General features: G+C 42.2%; 1 protein-coding gene across 1 annotated transcript in view; it reads right to left on the bottom strand.

Moving 5' to 3' along the window:
* Positions 1-20006, bottom strand: part of SRP72 (signal recognition particle 72) — a 1193396-nt gene that overhangs the window by 452798 nt on the left and 720592 nt on the right. Inside the window, exon 9 of the mRNA XM_044059445.1 lies at positions 1461-1592. Within this exon, the coding sequence (XP_043915380.1) occupies positions 1461-1592 (132 nt within the window). The remainder of the gene's footprint in view (positions 1-1460; positions 1593-20006) is intronic.

Here is a 20006-nt window from a genome sequence, read left to right as displayed (position 1 = left end):
GCATACATAAGGCTAAGTCCCTCCCCAAAGGAGGAGTCATCTGGAAGGGAGTAACGGGGGGGGGGGTTCTCTTGCTACATTTGTTTGTCTCAGAACACTGAACCATGCTCTGCAATGAATCACCCTCTCAGGCAGAATCATAAGTATAGGGGATAACCCCTCTAACACCTTCAGAAGGATGTCATATGCACTCAACTGACACTTTTAGCATGTAGTTAACTCCTAAAGGCCAATGGAAGGGGTTAGTCAGGGGGCTGTACAGTGCAAAGGGAGACCCACAAAGTCCTGCACTGGTATCAGACTGAATAGTCCTCATCAGTATGCTCCCACACCCACTTAAGTCCACTTACCAGGAATTAAAAGTGTGCCTGAACTTCCAAAATGCCAAGGCTACAGACCAACCAAGGAGGGTCAGTGCTTATGAACAAACCTACCCCTACAGAACCCATCACTGCCTCGCTCTTAAACAACTCAAATGGCTAGAGCTACCTAGCCTCCTATCCTTAAAATCAGTTTACCCTAACCCACTCTATAGTATATCTACTTGACAAATGCGCAGACATACACAAACTAGTACAAATCCACAGCAATAACAGGACACTGAGGTCCTCCCACAAACTATTATTAGAAGTCATAAAATCTAACAGCAGCTTTGGAGACTCTCTTTACTCTAATCACATCTCTAAAGCACAGAACACTATCCCTCCAAATATACCAAATACAACAGACCCAGCACAATTCAAAATCCTGCTGAATACCCATCTAAACAACAACTGGTTATGTTCTTGCTCCTCACTAGGGTGAACCCATTTGTTCTCTTCCCCACCTCTGCCCACCCTCAAACTCTTCTCCCACTTACTACTCTGATGTTTATATAACTTTTGAAAAAAATTTATTGGATGTTGTTGTTGTATGCAACTAGAAAAAAACATTAGTGAATAGTATTCCTTTGTATAGCATGCCTTATTCATGTTCTGTATAATTTTTATATTCTGTAAACTTTGTGTAATTTTTACATATATTGCTTTGTGCCACTATACTGTGTACTTTTATGTAGAGCATTTCTCCCCGGGCCTCTGCTGAAAATGGGCAACTAACCCAGTTGGACTTCCTAGGTAAACAAATAAATAAATAAAACATTAGAAGAACTCTTCTTGTTGGCAGCCATGGACTTCTTTTGAAAGAACAGTGTTACCAACTATGAAAAGCATAATGAAAGGCTTACCACAAGTGTAAAATGCCACAAGGATAAAATTGCTCATTACTCAGTGCTTATTAACTTAAAAGAAAAATCAAATACAGGGGAAACCATAAAAAAAAAACATCATCACTCTGCATTATTTAATCAGAGTGCCAGACCCATGAAGGGAAAGTCCTGCTTGACACACAAGTTAGCTACCACTCACATACGCCAGACTTGTGCCAAGCTTTGCAATGGGAAACAAATATTGCATTCTCACCTGATTTGTGTATGTTGCAAGTAAAGCCTTGTTGAATTCAATAGCCTGAAGCTGCTTCTTTGACAATTTATGCTCCACTCCATCGACACTGGCCAGTTTCACTTTTTTCTTTGAATCAAACACATTTTGGTCCTGAGAACAAAACACACTGTTTGAAACATCTGCAAAAACACATTATAAAGACTGAAATCAAAAGTTAACACATTTTCAAACATCACAAAACTAGAAATCAACATCTATACTTACACATGATTTATAGTTACAAACCAGAAAATGTTTTTTCTCACCCTACCTACCATGATCATCAGGGTCCAGTCTATTGCCCATACTGCCTATTTATTCCCTTTACAAGTAAGAATTGAAGACATTCTATTTATTTTACATTTGTTGACCGGGAAGTGTCCAACTGGGCAGAGCTGCCCGTTTTCAGTGGAGGCACAGGGAGAAAAGCTCCTTAAAGTAACAGAAAATTCAGAAAACATATGTAAAACCGTAACATTTGCAGCACTACATAGTAATAAAAAGCAGTGTTAAGACAAGCAGCAAGTTTCAAGTAATGTTAACATTTGCAGAAATATCTTCTTAGCTGCACATTGTATATGCATATATAATATGTGGGTGATTTATATTAAAATAAAAACAAGATTTTGGATACAGTAGTGAATATATAGTAAATGCATCAGTAATCAGAAAAGTACAGTTGTGAACACTTACCATAAATGTAGATGTTAGAGTGTATTCACTGTTGCAGTCATTTTCATTTGGGTAATCTGCTGGCAGGTTGCCCTCAGTCGGCCTGATTAACAAAGTCTTGGGTCCTGCGTCAGTTGCTGTCCCTTCTTCCATGACGTCAAGGGTATAAAACATGCAGCCGACACCATTACATCAGTTTTTCTTGCCTCAGATGTCAGGTGCCCCCAAATGGGGAGCAAAAAAAAAAAAAAAAAACACACACATATATATATATATATATATATATATATACATACATACAAGTATATAATTTAAAACACAAAAAAATACACCTCCAAACAAAAGCAAATACACCCAAAAAGGCTTTTAAGCATAGTAAAAGAAAGGAGAGGTATAGTAAGAGAAAAACAGGGGGCTGAAGAGTGGGTAACCAGGACTGCAACAGTGAATACACTCTAACATCTACATTTATGGTAAGTGTTCACAAGTGTACTATGTTCTTCGTGTTTCACTGTTGCAGTCATTACATTTGGGTAGAATCCCAAAGCTATGGTTGGGAGGATGGAATTATACAGCATTAGGAGCAGCTATAAGTACCTGCAGGACAGCAGTGGCAAAGCCTGCTCTGGATTTAGAGAAGAGAGGTAAATTGTAATGTTTGGTCAACGTATGAACTAAGCTCCAGGAAGCAGCTTTTAGAATGTCTCTGGTCAGAAACCCTCTGAGAAAGGCTGCAGAAGTAGATGCAGCCCTGGTGGAACGAGACCTGATCCCCTTGGGGATAGGTTTACCATGGTGCATATAGCAGAAACGAATGCAATGGCTTATCCATCTGGAAATAGTCTGCTTTGAAATAGCCTTTCCCTCTGCCCCTGCAGCAAATGCCACTAATAGTTGTTCAGATTTTCTTAGAGATTTTGTCCTGTTTAAGTAGAATCTAAGTTGTCTGTGTACATCCAATGAATGCAGAATCCGCTCACCCTTGTTCTGTGGATTGGGGAAGAAAGTTGGCAGATGAATGGTCTGATTAAGAGCCACACTGGATACCACCTTAGGCATGAAAGATGGATTGGTCCTGAGAGCCACCCTGTCCTGGTGAAAAATAATGAAAGGCTCCACTGCCATAAGAGCCTGTAATTCTGAAATCCTTCTAGCTGAAGTGACTGCTAAAAGGAAAGCTGTTTTCCAGGAGAGAAATTTTAGGTCTGCAGTAGCAGCTGGTTCAAAAGGAGGGAGAGAGAGTTTTTCTAAAACAAAATTGAGGTCCCATGCAGGAGTTGGTGCTCTCCTGGGAGAGCTTAAATTTTTGGCCCCTCTGAGATACTGCTTTAGCAGAGGATGAGAGAAGAGGGGAGATTCTGTGTTGTAATGAGCTGAAGTGGCAGAAGCATGGATTTTTATGGAAGAAAAAGATAGGCCCTTGTGAAGCATCTCAGTTAAGTACTGCAGAATCTGAGGAATATTGGGCATTGCTGTGCTTATACCTTGTGATTGGTTCCAGGCACAGAATCTTTTCCATTTTTCAGCATAAGATTTTCTAGTACTAGGCCTTCTAGCCTCCAAAATGACATCCATCACTGGTTTGCTGAGGACTGTGCCAAGGGTGAAATTAGTTGATTAGACATGCTGCAAGATTCAAGGTTTGGAGCAGAGTGTGCAGAATTTGGTAGTTCTGCTGAGACAGTAGGTAAGGTGTCTGAGGCAGGTGCCACGGAGGACGGAGTGACACATTGCGCAGGAGAGGGTACCAGTGTTGGCGAGGCCAGTCTGGAGCAACCAATCATTTTTGGTTTGTCCTGTTTGACTTTTAGTAGAACTTTGGAGAGCAGAGGCAGAGGGGGAAAAGCATAGACTGATAGGTTTTTCCAGCTGAATGATAGCGCATCCACTTTCCAAGCTTTTTTGTGATGAATTCTTATGCAGAATTTGTCCAACTGACAGTTCTGGGGTGAGGCAAAAAGATCTATGTCTGGACTCCCCCATTTGTGTCAACATGCTGAAAACTTGTGGCTCCAGTTTCCATTCATGTGAGTCCATGATATTTCTGTTTAGTTTGTCTGCCAGAGTATTTGGCTTTCCTGGCAGGATTGAGCTTGTAGTTGTATTTGGTAGGTCAAGGCCATGTTCCACAATGCCATGGCTAGTCTGCAAAGGGGGTAGGAATGTGTACCCCCCAGCTTGTTTATGCACCACATGACTGCGGTGTTGTCCGTCTATCATCAGCTGTCCTGGATGAAGGTAGTCCTTGAAGGCTGTCAGTGCATTCTGTACAGCTAGCATCTCTTTCTGATTGATATGAAGGTGCATTTGATTTGGGCTCCATTTGCCCTGATTGCACTTCCCTGCCAGATGAGCCCCCCCAAGCATAGTCTGATGCCATCTGTTAGAGTTTGGGCGGCAGGGGGTGGAGTGAATGGCAACCTTGTTTTGGTGGCAGGCCTCTGCCTACCATAGGAACTCTAGTTGCAGGCAAGGTATAATAGGAATCATTGTTTCCAGGCTGTGACCATGTTGACTCCAGAAAATTTTTAAGTACCACCGAAGTTTCCTCATATGCAGTCTTGCATATGGAATTAGAAGAATGCAGGAGGCCATGAACTCCAAGGCCTGCAGAATTTACCTTGCAGATAGCATAGTTTTTGTGGCCACCTGTTTGAAGTAAGTCATCAACTGAATTTGCTTTTCTGGCATAAGGTAAGTCACCTGGGCAGTTGTATTCAAGCTTGCACCCAGGAATGTAATTTTCTGAAAGGGTACCAGTTGTGATTTCTTTTTGTTTATGGTGTACCCTAGACAAGTTAGAACCCTTTTTACAAACTCCAGATGCTTTAGAAGAATGTCCTTGTTTTCTGCCTGAATTAGACAATTGTCCAGGTATGGATATATTTGAATATTTATGTGCCTGCAAAATGCAATTACTGGTGCCAGGCACTGTGTGAAGACCCTGGGTGCAGTAGATAAGCCAAAGGGCAGTGCAGAGAACTGGTAATGCAAGTAGCCTGCTTTGAAGCGGAGGTATCTTCTGCACAATTCCCTGATTGGGATATGCAGGTAAGCCTCTTTTAAGTCTAGAGTTACCAACCAGGCATCTTTGCTTAGCATAGGTAGCAACTGTTGAAGAGTCAGCATCTTGAATTTTGGAATCTCCAGAAATGTGGAACTGGATGCCATGACTTGTCTTTTCTGGGTACCAGGAAAAGTCTGGAATAGAAACCTTGTCCCTTTTCCTCATCTGGTACTGGTTGAATAGCTCCCATGTCCATGAGGGACAGAACTTGTTTATAGGCCTCTGCCCACTGATTTGGGGGCAGATCTGGCCATCCGTTTGGGATTGGCAACGTGTGGAAGTGAAATCTGTATCCCTGGGATACTATATTTAAAACCCATTTGTCCTGGGTAATAAGTTGCCAGTTTCATGCATGAAGTGCTAGTTTTCCCCCCAAAGGGGGAGCTAAGAGGTAAGTGCTTGATGATTGTAGAAGGAAGTCATTGAGACTGTTTGCCATAGGGAGGTGCCTTGTTGCTTCCAGATTTGGAGGTGGAGGCACCCCATTGTTTTGTTCTAAAAGTTCCTTGTGACTGAAACCTGGAGCCTTTGGAATGTCTTGATTTGACATGAGTGGCTCTCGAGGGGACTGGAAAGGACCAGTTCTTAGTAGGCCACTGCCTACTAAATCCTGGAGGTTGCACTTGTAAGAAATCTTTCACAGTTTGCATAGATTTAGCTTTATCTTCCATCTTTTTTTAACACTTCTTCAGCCTTATTACCAAAGAGACGGTCCTGTTGTAAAAGAGAATCCAAAAATTTAGCTTTAACATGGTCAGGCAGAGTTTGCTCTTTGAGCCAAGCATGCTTTCTTAGCAAAGATCCAGTTACAGCAGCCCTGCAAAAGGCCTCCAAGGAATCAAAACCACATTGCAAAGTATGTTTTCCAACTTGTTCAGCTAAATGCAATAAATTCTGCAATTCTTTATTTTCCACACAGTCAGAGATTAACATCATTTTCTGTTTAAGTAGTCCCATGATATGCTGTTGATATTTAAGCAAATGAAATTGACAGTTTAAAGCCCTGATTGCCAAGGTTGCAGACGTGTAAACCTTCTTACCCCATCTATCCAGCACCCTGGAATCTCTATCAGAAGGGGTAGGATTTTTGGCAGTAGAGGCCTTAATGCCCTTGGGACCCTGAGAAATGGTTTCAGGATCAGCAATAGGGTTTTTGAAAAGGAATTTGAGGGAGTCAGGAACCCTGTAGTATCTGTCTGGCCTACAAGGAGCCGGAGGCAGTGAATCAGGAGTCATACTAGATTCTGAAAAAAACATCATCAACAATGTCTAGAACAGGAGGCATAGCCAAAGGCCTATGCTGAGGAAGTAGAAGAAAATCCCTAAGTCTCTTTTTAGATTCAGAGAAATCCTGACTTTCCCAGTGGAAATGTTCCCTTAAGGCATGTAAAGTTTCCCCAAAAGAAAAATCCTCAGGGGGAGAGGCAGAAGGAATGGAATCCTCTGCATCAGAGTCCTCATAAGTAGGAATAGACAAATCCTGTTCATTAGAAGAGTCAGAAGTAGAATCCTGTTCAGAAGATTCATAGTCAATGTCTTGCCTAGGCCTTTTAAAAGGAGGGGGCTGGCTACCCCTGATCAGAATAATTAAATCTTCAGCCATTTTGATCATTTGTTTTTTAGAGGCATAGGGGGCCTGCACGTGTGGCCCAGGCGTCGGTTTTTTAGACATAGATTTAGATTTTGGCCTTAGTTTTGAAGATGGCATTGGTCTAGTATACAAATCTGTAGGCCTGAAAACACCCTCAGAAGCCGGTGCCTGCACAGCGGCTCTGGATCCATCTAAGGTAGAGACATCCGCGGGTTCCATAATTGAAGTATCTCGCGGCATAACGGACTCCGAATGGGTCTCAGTAGAGGCCTGCGAATCAGAAGTAGCAGGTATCAGGGACTGCAAAAGCGCCTCACTGAGTACCGGTGACTGGCTTAGGAGAATCGTCATTGTTGGTTTTGGACCTCGACGGTCTGTCTCTGTGTTTTTCTTTGCATTTTTTAGGTATCCCGGTAGTCGGATTGCTAACCGACGACATTTCTGGATAGTTGAATCTTGAGCCAAGATATTCAGAAGCAAAAATATACAGACGTTTAATCGTGCGTTGATTAAATTTAGCACAAAACCAACAGCAAGGCACGTTGTGGTCAGGGCCGAGGCAAGGAATACAGTACAAATGAAAATCCTTATGAGGTATTTGCTTCCCACAAGTAATGCAATTATTGACTTTTACTGACATCGGTAAGGAGCAAGAAAATGTTTCCCCAACGGGGTACTTAGCTTTTAGTTGAAGACTTCGGTTTCGAAAACGAAAATTTCAGGAGTTGGCCGACCTGCACTTGCGAGCTGCTTCTGCTTCGGGTGCCGTGCGGCAAGAAAGACTGATGTAATGGCATCAGCTGCATGTTTTATACCCCTGACGACCTGACATCATGGAAGAAGGGACAGCAAGTGACACAGGACCCAAGACTTTGTTAATCAGGCCGACTGAGGGCAACCTGCCAGCAGATTACCCAAATGTAATGACTGCAACAGTGAAACACGAAGAACATCAGCAGATCATGCAGTACAAAAATGAGACATGAGAGAGAGGGGTCTCTCAAGGCCACCATACCGAGAAAGACTTTTTTCATGCCCAGCCAACAATTCACACACCCTGACTACATATACTCCTAAATGCACTGTGCTAGAGGGGCTGTCCTGATGCTTTTCTGGCACTTGGCCTAGATGACTTCAAGGCTCAGCCTGAGTCACTAGGGTTGCATGCAGTCCCACCCCCTGTGCCCAAAAGAAGGATCATATGCTTATGCTGTACACTCATCAATACAGCCAGTCTTCTAGCAAGACAACTTCAAAATGAATCTGCATGATAAATAAGAATTATGCAAGCTAGATTACCATTAAAGATTTTGTTATTTAGACCAAAATATTTAACAGAATGGTAAGGAAAGGGCTACATAGTAGTGTGTGAAATGTAGACATCAGAGATGGGTATGTTAAAATAAACAAATTAAATATAGGCACCGACTTCTAACGGTTACTACAAACACAACAAAGATAATCGAAAATTAATGATTAATAATAAATACACTACAACCATAAGACAAAAATTAGGTGGGAGCAACTGGGTTAGTAAAAGGAGGTCTAAAATACACAGCTACTATGGACAATGTATTAATGAAGTATATTGTCTATTATTTATTTATTTATATTTGTTGACCGGGAGTGTCCGACTGGACGCAGGTCCATTTTCAGCGGAGGCCCGGGGAGAAAAGCTCCACAGTTAAAATAAACAGACAGCAGTTACATTGGATTACATAGTCATTAACAATTTACATAGCAATTACTTACAACATATTTACAGATGAACATAGTACGTTGCTTAGCAACATTAGCAGGATTCAGATATGGAAGGACAGGGTGCCATGGGGGGGTAGCTAGGAACTGTGTTCCAAGAATGGAGCTCAGTAGCCCACACTTTTTTGTACATGTTTTAAACAACTAGAGTTAAGTATTAATGTGTTTCACATAAAATATAAAAACAGTCGGATGGGTCACAGACTACAGGCAAGCACTCTAAACAGCTGACGTGTACGGATATTAATATTCAGGCAAATGCTTTCAGTAAGCTGATTTATTTCCCTTTATAAAAAGCCACTGTTGCTAGCACACCAGTAAGGTTACAGCTTAGAGAAATCAGTTTTCACTCCTGCCTTTTCAAGTAGCAGCTCTACAAAACTAACTGAAAACTGTTGCATTTATGTTGTTGCCATCAGAAGTCAATTGCAATGAATTACCACTTAAGCAAACAGCTACAACAGAATAACAGAAGAAATTCTTCAGCTATGAATTCTCAGAAACACAGCAAAATACATATACTTTACAAAATTCCATTTATTTATTTTATTTTACATTTGTTGACCGGGAATGTCTGACTGAGCTGAGGCCCTTTTTCAGCAGAGGGCCGGTGAGAAAAGCTCCAGTACATACAAGTATAACATTAAGTACATTAGTACAGATTTTATACAAGTCGAATACAGCTAAATCTTATACAGACAACAATTGGTTGTACATATATTAGTTAAGCAGAAAGGAATATAAAGTACAAAAATCAGTTTTTTTTTTGTTTTATCAAATCAGACCAGTAGTTATGTGAGTATTAGAGAGAGAAGTATATAGATTGAGGAAAGTTGAGAATGGAAAGTTTTCAAGGAGGGTTTGAGCATTGGCAGATCCAATTCTTACGGAAATATTCCTTTAGTGTTAGTTTAAACTGTTTGGGATGTGCCTGTGTTCGAATCTCGAGGGGAAGTTTGTTCCATTCAATAAAGGGGCGGTAGCTATATACATTTTGTCCTGCTTTAGATTTGGGCTTATAGATTTTTAGGTGGTCTTGGGAAGGGTTACGGAGGTTTCTTGTAGGAGCATAGTGGGAGATAATAGAGTGTAAGGCTGGACAGAAAGATGGCTGATATAGGACTGAGTGTAGGGTTTGGAGCTGAAAGAGAAAGAGGAGTTGGGGGGCATTTCAAGCCAGATTAAGTATCTTAGTGAGACACAGTGGTGAGATCAGTAGGGTTGCTGGATTGCAAATCTAGCCACTTTGTGATAAGTAGTCTGAAGTCTGGCAAGGAGAGAGGAGTTAAGGTTAGTAAGAATTTGAGAGCAATATGTTAAAGCAGGGAAGAAGATAGGCATGAGTGAGGGCTATTCTGGCTTCCTGAGTAAGAAATTTGTTATTTCTATACAGCAGACAGAGCTTAAGGTGGGTTTTCCTGATACAATTATTTATGTGGAGATCAAATTTTAGTTGGTCATCAATTGTAATACCAAGGAATTTTGAGCTTGATTCGGCTACAGTTGGTGTCTTACTGAGTGACTGGATAGCGAAGGAGGTCTTGATGTGGTTAGCTGTTTTAGGGAGGAAGAGTAGGAGTTTCATTTTTTTAGGGTTTAGGATGAGTTGGTTGTTGGAGAGCCATGTTTCTACTGAGTTAAAGGATGACTGGGTAGCTGTTAAGAGTTCTGAGTGAGAGTTAGTTATAGTTATAAAGTACAGTTTTGTACCTACCATAAATGTAGATGTTCGAGTGTTCACCCTGCTGCAGTCATCACACTTGGGTTATCCTGTCGTCAGGCAGTCCCGCAGTCGGCCGGATTTCCAAAGTCTTGGTCCGACGTCAGTTGCTGTCGCCTCATCCCTAACGTCAGTGCGCCAGGGGTACATATATTGCAACCGACGCCATTTTCTTCAGTTTTTCTTGCCCCAGATGTCAGGTGCCCCCAAAAATTAGTACCAAATGGTGTGAACACTGTACAAACACAAAAACCCTTCCTCTATAAGCAAATACATCAGTAAGGCATAGCAGAGATTTAGCCAGTAGATCAGAGGGGTTGGAGGGAGGGTAACCTGGACTGCAGCAGGGTGAACACTCGAACATCTACATTTATGGTAGGTACAAAACTGTACTATGTTCATCGTGTTACCCTGCTGCAGTCATCACACTTGGGTTGAGTCCCAAAGCTAAGGAAGGGTGGAGGCATCATAGAGGGTTAGTGGAGGCAATGAGGCCCTGCAGAACTGCAGTGGTGAAGCCTGCCCTAGACTTAGAATAAAGAAGTAAGTGATAGTGTTTGGTGAAGGTGTGTACAGAACTCCAAGTTGCAGCCTCTAAAATTTCCTTGGTAGGAACCCCCCTGAGAAAGGCTGTAGAGGTAGCTGTTGCCCTAGTAGAGTGAGATCTAATGGTAAGAGGAACTGGTTTCCCATGATGGGTATAGCAGAATCGTATGCAATGGCCTATCCATTTAGAAATGGTTTGTTTGGCTATGGCCTTCCCTTGAGAAGCTGTAGCATAGGAAACAAAGAGCTGGTCAGTTTTTCTGAAAGCCTTAGTTTTATCCAAGTAGTATCGAAGCTGCCTGTGAATGTCCAAGAAATGCAGGAGTCTCTCACCTTTACTTTGTGGATTGGGGAAGAAAGTGGGTAGATGGATGGTTTGATTTAAAGCTACACTGGAAACCACCTTAGGCATGAAGGAAGGATTAGTTAGTAGAGAAACTCTGTCTTGATGAAAAATGAGGAAAGGTTCCACTGCCATAAGTGCCTGTAATTCTGAAACTCTCCTAGCAGAAGTTATTGCCAGGAGCAGGGCAGTCTTCCAAGATAGGAACTGAAGGTCTGCAGAAAAAGCTGGTTCAAAGGGAGGAAGCGTTAGTTTTTCCAGAACAAAGTTGAGGTCCCATGTTGGTGTAGGAACTCTTCTAGGTGGTCTAATGTTTTTTGCCCCTCTGAGGAACTGCCTTAGGAGTGGAATTGAAAATAAAGGTGGATTTGTGTCGTAGTGAGCTGAAATAGCTGAAGCATGTATTTTAATTGAGGAGAAAGAAAGTCCTTTATGCAACATCTCAGCTAGATACTGCAGAATGTGAGGCATATGAGGCTGATTTGTGTCTTGGCCTTTAGCTTGGTTCCAAGCAGAAAACCTTTTCCATTTGTCCGAGTAAGCCTTCCTGGTGCTTGACCTCCTGGCTTCTAGAATAACATCCAGTACTGCTTGTGAAAGAGGGGCTGGTTGGATGCTTAATTGATTTGCCATGCAGCCAGGTTTAAGGTTTTGATCTGGCTGTGTAGAATCTGCTTGTCTTGTTGCGTGAGTAAATGAGGTATTTGAGGCAATATCCATGGTGGGCTGTGAGCCATATTCTTCAATAGCGGGTACCAGTGCTGGCATGGACAGTCTAGGGCTATGAAAATCATTCGAGGTTTCTCCTTTTTGACCTTCAAAAGAACCTTTGTGAGAAGAGGTAATGGAGGAAAGGCATATGCTGTCAGGTTTTTCCAACTGAAGGAGAGAGCGTCCACTTTCCAAGCTTGATGGAGGAATGTCCTTGTACAAAATTTTGTCAGCTGGTAGTTTTGAGGACTGGCAAACAGGTCTATATTTGGTAGGCCCCATCTTTCAGCTATCATTGCAAATATTTTTGGGTCTAGCTTCCACTCGTAGGGATCTTTGATGTTTCTGCTTAGGTCGTCTGCCAAAGTGTTTTTCTGTCCTGGCAGGAAGTGAGCTTGTAACTGGACTTGGTAGGCCAGAGCTGTGTTCCATAAGATTAGTGCTTGCCTGCAAAGAGGGTAGGAATGTGTACCCCCTTGTTTGTTTATGTACCACATTACTGTGGTGTTGTCCGTCTTTATTGCCAGTTGTCCAGGCTGTAGTAGATCCTTGAAGGCTGTCAGAGCTTTCTGTACAGCTAGCATCTCTTTTTGGTTTATGTGCAGTTTTCTTTGTTCTGCAGTCCATAGGCCTTGAATGCATTGACCTGCCATATGTGCCCCCCAGACATAGTCTGAAGCATCGGTTGTGATAGTTTGCCTGGGTGGGGGCAAGGTGAAAAGCTGACCCTTGTTGAGGTGACATGGCTGTGCCCACCATAGAAATTTCTGTTGAAGGCAGGGAATGAGAGATATCACTGTGTCCAAGCTGTGGCTGTGTTGAGACCATACGCTTTTTAGGTACCATTGTAATTTCCTCATATGCAGTTTTGCAAATGGTATTATCAGAATGCAAGATGCCATGAAGCCCAAAGCCTGCAGAATTTTTCTTGCAGTTAATTGGGTCTTTGTTGCCATTGTCTTGAAATATTGAGTCAGTTGTAATTGCTTGTCTGGTGTAAGATAAGCCTTCTGAGCCGTTGTGTCCAAGCTGGCACCCAGGAATGTCTTTTTGTGAGGGTACTAGGTTTGACTTCTTTTCGTTTACTGTGCACCCCAGACAATTTAGTAGATGCTTTACAAAAGCCAGATGTTGTAAGAGAATGTCTTTTCTTTCTGCTTGGATGAGGCAGTCGTCCAGGTATGGATATATTTGAATTCCTCTTTGTCTGCAGTATGCAATTACTGGTGCCAGGCATTTTGTGAATACTCTGGGCGGAGTAGATAAGCCAAAGGGCAGTGCAGAGAATTGATAGTGGGTTGAACCTGCAATGAAACGGAGGTATCTTCTGCAACTTTGTCTGATAGGGACATGCAGGTATGCCTCCTTGAGGTCCAACATTACCAGCCATGCTTCCTTGTCCAACATGGGAAGTAGCTGCTGTAGTGTTAGCATCTTGAATTTGGGAACTTGTAAGTAAGTGTTTAGAATTGAAAGGTCCAGAATTGGTCTCCAAGCATTTTCTTTTCTGGGTACTAGGAAGAGTCTTGAGTAAAAACCTTGGCCTTGCTCTTGAGTTGGTACCCTTTTTGAATGGCTCTCATGGCCATGAGAGCTGTAATTTGTTTTTGAGCCTCTGCCCTTTGATTTTGTGGCAGGTTTGTCATTCCTCTTTTTATTGGCAAGGTGTGAAAGTGGAATCTGTAGCCTCGTAAAATTATGTCTAGGACCCATTTGTCCTCTGTGACCATGTGCCAGTTGTCTGCAAAAAGTGCTTGTTTTCCCCCCAGGGGGGCTGACAAAAGAGCTTTGTTTGGCCAGCTGAGATGCAAGTCATTGAGTTTGCCTTTTGGAGGGTTGAGACCTGTCTTCTCCTCCCTTCTGGGTTGGAGTGCCCCATTGGCGAGATTTATACTGAGCCTGTGGTTGTCCTCTGCCCCTTGGGCACCTGTATTTACCCCTCTGAGGCCTGTCAGTGGCTGGAAAGGACCAATTTTTTGTTGGCCAGTTTCTGCTGAAGCGAGGGGGTTGCACCTGTAGGAAATCTTTGACTGTCTGCATTAATTTTGCTTTATCTTCCATTTTCTTTAAAACTTCTTCTGCTTTAACACCAAAAAGAACATCCTGCTGTAAGGGAGCATCTAGTAGTTTTGCCTTAACATGATCAGGCAGACTTTGTTCCTTTAACCAGGCATGCCTACGTATAACTGAACCAGTGACAGCTGCTCTGCAGGAGGCCTCTAAAGAATCAAACCCACATTGCAAGGTATGCTTGCCCACCTGCTCGCAGGAGTGCAACAAATCCTGTACTTCTTTCAATTCAGGATGTTGAGGTAGGGTGGTTATCTTTTGTTTTAACTGAGACATCAGAAATTGCTGATACTTAAGCATATGAAATTGACAGTTTAGAGCTCTCGTAGCTAAAGTGGCTGAGGTGTAAACCTTTTTCCCCCATCTGTCTAGTGCTCTTGCATCCCTTTCAGAAGGTACTAGATTTTTAGCCATGGAAGCTTTAGCCCCCTTGGGACCCTGGGAGATGGTCTCTGGGTCAGCTACTGGGCTTTTATAAAGAAATTTGTGGGAATCAGGTACTCTGTAGTATCTGTCAGGCTTAGCCGGGGCAGGAGGCAGAGAGTCAGGGTTGAAACTGGATTCTAAGTAGACATCATCCACAATGTCCAAAACAGGAGGGATGGCTAGAGGTCTGTGTTGGGGGAGCAAAAGAAACTCTCTGAGCCTTTTCTTGGAATCAGAGTAATCCTGACCTTCCCAGTGGAAATGTTCCCTCATAGTGTGTAAAGTTTCCCCAAAAGAGTAATCTTCTGGAGGGGAAGCTGAGGGAATAGAGTCCTCAGCATCAGAATCTTCATAAGGAGAGAAGGAGTAGTCTTGGTCCTCAGAGGAATCCGAAGAAATAGACAATTGTTCAGAGGAAGCAGATTCTTCCTCTTGTCTAGGCCTTTTGTCAGGAGGAGGCTGAGAACCCCTGATAAGAGGAATCAAATCTTCAGCCATCTTAAGCATCTGTTTCTTAGGCATAGGGCCTTGAACAGGAGACTGAAGTGAAGTCTTTTTCGATTTGGAAGGAGTTTTCGACTTGGAAAACGTTTTGATTGTAAGAGTCGTCAGTCTGAAAATGCCTTCAGAAACCGATGGCGTTTTGGAGGCACCGACGTCCTTGGAAGGTAAATCGTCGGTAGAGCCTGAAGTAAAAGGCTGCGTCGGTCTAGTACATTCCGTCAAAATATCTGTAGCGGTCTCGGATTCCTGAACTGCGGTAGTCAGAGGCTGCGTCGGAGCCTCACTGATAACCAGAGACCGGATCAACCGAGGCCTCGGAATCGGGCTTAGGCCTGGGCTGACTATCCTTATCCCTGCACTTTTTGTGCATGCCGGTAGCTCCGACGGCATGTTATAATTACATTTTCTGCCAAAAAAGTGTTGTGCAAAATCAAATCGTCTTTTAATAGTACGTTTATTAAATCTAGCACAAAAACGACAAGAAGTGACGTCATGATCAGGGCCTAGGCAAGGTATACAATAAGAATGAAAATCCTTATGAGGTATTTGCTTCCCACAAGAAATACAATTGTTAACTTTTTCTGACATCGGTCTGAGGCAAGAAAAGTTTCCCCAACGGGGTACTTAGCTTTATAGAAGACTTCGGTCTGAAATTCGAAATCGAAAATCTCAGGAGTCGGCCGACCGGCACTTGTAAACTGCTTATGCTTCGGGCACCGAGCGGCAAGAAAGACTGAAGAAAATGGCATCGGTTGCAATATATGTACCCCTGGCACACTGACGTCAGGGATGAGGTGACAGCAACCGACGTCGGACCAAAACTTTGGAAATCCGGCCGACTGTGGGACCGCCTGACGACAGGATAACCCAAGTGTGATGAATGCAGCAGGGTAACACGATGAACATCTGTAGAGTCATCAGTATATTGTATAATAGAGGAGTGTGGGCAGGAGGTATAGAGCAAAAGTGTGTGAAGATGTTGAAAAGTAATGGCCCTAAAATGGATCCTTGAGGGACTCCCATTTGTATTTGTAATGGAGTTGATAGAGCAGTATCCCAATTTACAGACTGGGATCTTTCTCTAAGATAGCTTTCAAACCATGCCACTGTATCAGGAGAGAAATTGAAGTTGGATAGTTTGTTTAGTAGTAGAGAGGGAGAGATGGTATCGAAGGCCTTAGAGAGGTCAAGGAAGAGACAGGAGATAAGTTTATGGTCATCTCTGGCCAAGGAAATAGTATTAAGAAAGGATAGGAGTGCTGTACAGGTACTATGCTTTGGTCGAAAATCATGCTGAGTAGGTGGTTTTCCGTGAGAGATGATCCATGAGTATGAATGCACTTTTCAAGAACTTTAGATAGAGAGGAGAGGATGGCAATAGGCCTAAAGTTAGAAATTTCAGTGGAGTTACCTCCTTTGTGGATAGGTATGGTATAGAAGTGTTTCCAGATGGAAGGTACTTCAGATTCTAAAATGGAGCGATTTATGAGGATAGAGATAGGATAGGCAAGTGAGTGGGTAGCTGATTGGAGAAAGTAGGGTGGGATGTTATCTGCAGATACAGAGCAGGGTTTAAGTTTGGAGAGTAAGGTACGGATGTGGGTTGTGGGGATGGGCTTGAGAGAAAAGATTTTAGAAGGAGTTGTTGTAGAAGAAAAAGCTGGGTTTGTGGGGTTCTTTGTGTTGGAGCTATTTGAGTTAAAGAGATTGGATATACTGATTCAACAAAGTAAGTGTTGAAGGTGTTTGCTGTGTCTACTGGTGTCTTTTCTGGGGTAGGGTTGGGTGAAGTAGGGTTTCCCGGATGGAGCATTTGATTGATTGTGTGCCAGAATGTTTTTGGGTCTGATTTTAGTGTTGAAGGGGGGGTATAGTAGAATTCTTTTTTGTCTTTGTTGATTAGTCTTTTGACCAGGTTTCTTTGTTCTTTGAAGACCATAGGGATTTTTTGTTTGAAGCCATTTTTTCCAGGACTTCTCTCTAAACTGCATGAGAATTGTTGTGTTTTTGGTTAGCCAAGGAGATATTTTAGCTTTTGTCCTGATTTTACAAGGTGGGGCTAGTGAGTTAACGATATCCAGAAAAGTAAAGTTGAAAGCAATGACAGCCTCATCTAAAGGAAGCTGAGTGAGGAAGTCCCAGTTTACTCTAGATATTAGAGTGTTAAAAGTTTCCGGGTTAAAACTGGAGAGATTATGCCTGATAAAAAGTGTGTTTGGTTTTGAGAGGTGACTAGTATATCTTTGAGAGGTGACTAGTATAGCACTTTTATAGCGAGTGGTCACTCGGGGAATCGGGAAGAGTTTCAGGATTGTTATATTTGGATGGAGCTGAGACAAGTATCCAATCTATGAGGGTATTTGTAGTGTGGGTGTTGTTAAGACTGTGTTGGCTTAGTAATTAGCTGGGTCAATCCATACAGATTAATATTGTGCGTGGATCCAGGGTTATTAAGGGTTAAGCCAACTGATGTTCATGTCACCAAGGAGGATTGTTTCATTTGTGATATTCAGGGAAAAAAAAGGACAGAATGTTTTCTAGTACTGGAATATTATCACCTGGTGGAATGTAGGTGGCTATTATAGTGATTGTAGTGTAGTTATTTAGTTTAAGGTTAACTGCCAGTATTTCCGCTGGGGAGAAAATGGCTTTGGATTTGTGATGAGAGAAATAGTGAGATTACTAGAACAGACTATGGCAACTCCCCCACCCTTTTTGTTCATTCGGTCTAGGCGAATCATGTTATAGCCGGGGGGAGGATATCTTTATCTAGGTTATGTGGTTTAAGCCAGGTTTCTGTTACCACAATGACATCAGGGGTATGATTTGCTATCCAAGCATGGAACTGACTAAGTTTGTTGAGAATGCTTCTGGTATTAATAGAATAGAAGATTTGTTTTAGGGGAGTAGTTAGAGGAGCTGAGGTGGGAGGGATGTTTGGATGAATATCACCTGCTACAACTATAGTGGCAGGGAAACTTTTGGAATTTGGTACGAGTGGGTAGTATCTAATACGTTTTGTCTTGTTTTTTGGAGTTAGGGAGTAAGAAGGGGGCATTTTTATTTTAGGGACTAGAACGTTTAAGGGTAGGAAAGAGGGAAAAATTATTAAATCAATTTTTGAGTTAGGTTGATCATTTGGGAGTGGGTTGGTGGGGTGTTTATGGAAGGAGGGTAATGGTGTATGGGGTGCAGTGAGATGATGTAAGAAGATTAGTTGAAGTAGTAGAAGGTTGGTGAGCATTAAGGTATACATAGTGGGAGATCAGATATAGGAAAGAGTACAGAATGGAGTTTGATTGAGAAAAGGGGGAAAAGTAGGTGTGGTGCAAGTGAGAGGGGGTAGAGGTAGGTTTAGGAGGTGGCTGTGTACAAGAGGTTGGTACATATAGGGTTTAGTTAATGAATGAGGTGGAAGAGGGTGAGAGATGGGGAGGAGAAAGTATGTTAGTAGGATGGTGTGGTGCAAGAGTGGGAGTGGTCTAAAAAAAACCTGAGGAAGATCTGATTGGGAGTTGTATGAGGGGTGTGTGTGTATTTCTGCAATAAGTATAAGAGCACTGGGGGCGGGTGGAATTTGGGGCATGGAGGGGAGCGGAGTGAGCCCATAGGGTGAACGGAGCAGCATACAGCAAGCAGCTGTAGTACAATACTATGGCAAGTGGGTAATGTAATGAAAAACTGTTAAGGGGTAAAAGCTTTGTTAAAAGGCTGGACATATGTCTGTGTTTTAGCAAGGGGGGAGAGGCTGTACAACAGTTAAGGAGATACAGATTACGAATTAGAAAAAGAGTTTATCCAGCTTTAGGAACTAAACCTCAGGAGAACAGTGTAGTACTAGCTATTGTGTTGGTAGGTGCTGCCACCTAGTGGCATAAGAAAGGATAGCAAGCAAAAGTGTTAAGTAAGTCTTTGTTTGAAGTAAAATGATTATTCAGGGTTTAGAGACTGGAGGGGGGAAGAGTAGCAAGCGGTCTGTGGCAGGCTGCTAAAGACACACTCGGGAGGGCAGACAAGCACAACATGGGTATTAGGAAGTAGTTTAATTAGCTAGTCTACAGGTAGTTTCCTTTGGCTACATACATTCACAATAGTTGTATTGGGGAGTCCTCACAGTAGCAGCGTTCAAGGTGACCCCGGCTAGCAGGTAGGTTCAGCGAGTCTTCTGGGTTAAGCAGGAGGTAGTTATTTTAATTATATTGGCAGGGAGGGAGCATCTGGAGAGGATTACTGTAAAAAAAGAGAGAGAGCTAGTGGGTTAGGTTATTTAAGAGCTTTGAGTAAAGAGATAAAAGGATAAGGCAGAAAGTTAGGTAATAGAGGAGGAGCACGGTCTATAGTCATACAGTAAGTAGGGAAAGACAAGGATAGAATGTAGGTGGAGTGTAGAAATAGTTGGAAGAGTAGGTTCAAGATGTAGTAATAGAAAAGCAGCTGATATGGCTAAAGTACAATGCAGAGGTAGGCAGTGTAGGAGACTCTATATAAACAATCTAGTAACTCTACAGTCCAAGCTACGGAAGGAAAAATGCAAGTTTAGGAGTATAACACACATGAGTATAGAAATAGTAAATGAGTATGAGAATGAGTAAAAAACATTCACTCTACAGTGCAATACAGTATAAGACACAGCTAATAGAACACTCTCATTTCAGTGCAATACATTTCATGTAAGACAATTTAGTCGCTCTATAGCCCAAGCAGTATGGCAGTGTATTATTTAAGAAAAACACAATCACTCAACAGCCCAGCCTAATACAGGTTCCCCAAGCACGAGGTTTGAGGGACGGGGTTTGTAGTCAGTAGGCAAAGAAAAAAAATCATAAATATTCTACCAAACAAAGCAATGTTAACTACATGGGAATATCTAAAACAGTACTTAAGAACTGCATAAGAATAGTCTTATAGTAACTGTGCAATACAGTAGAGCCGTAAACGCTAACTATAACGGAGAAAATCGGCTATGATATGGCCAAAATATTTCAATATTTCAAAATAGTATCAAACAGAAAAAAACACTATTGCTATAGTTATAAATTAATTCAGTGCATATGGCATTGGTTAAGCCTTATTAGTACTTCAACCAATCTTGTTTGCATATAAAACACTAATGTGAT

This window comes from Protopterus annectens, chromosome 17.part0 (genome assembly GCF_019279795.1).
Source record: "Protopterus annectens isolate FY-2018-M chromosome 17.part0, PAN1.0, whole genome shotgun sequence".
Classification (NCBI taxonomy): domain Eukaryota; kingdom Metazoa; phylum Chordata; order Ceratodontiformes; family Protopteridae; genus Protopterus; species Protopterus annectens.
The sequence above is the reverse complement of the archived record's forward strand: the minus strand, read 5'-3'. Positions and strand labels throughout refer to the sequence as shown.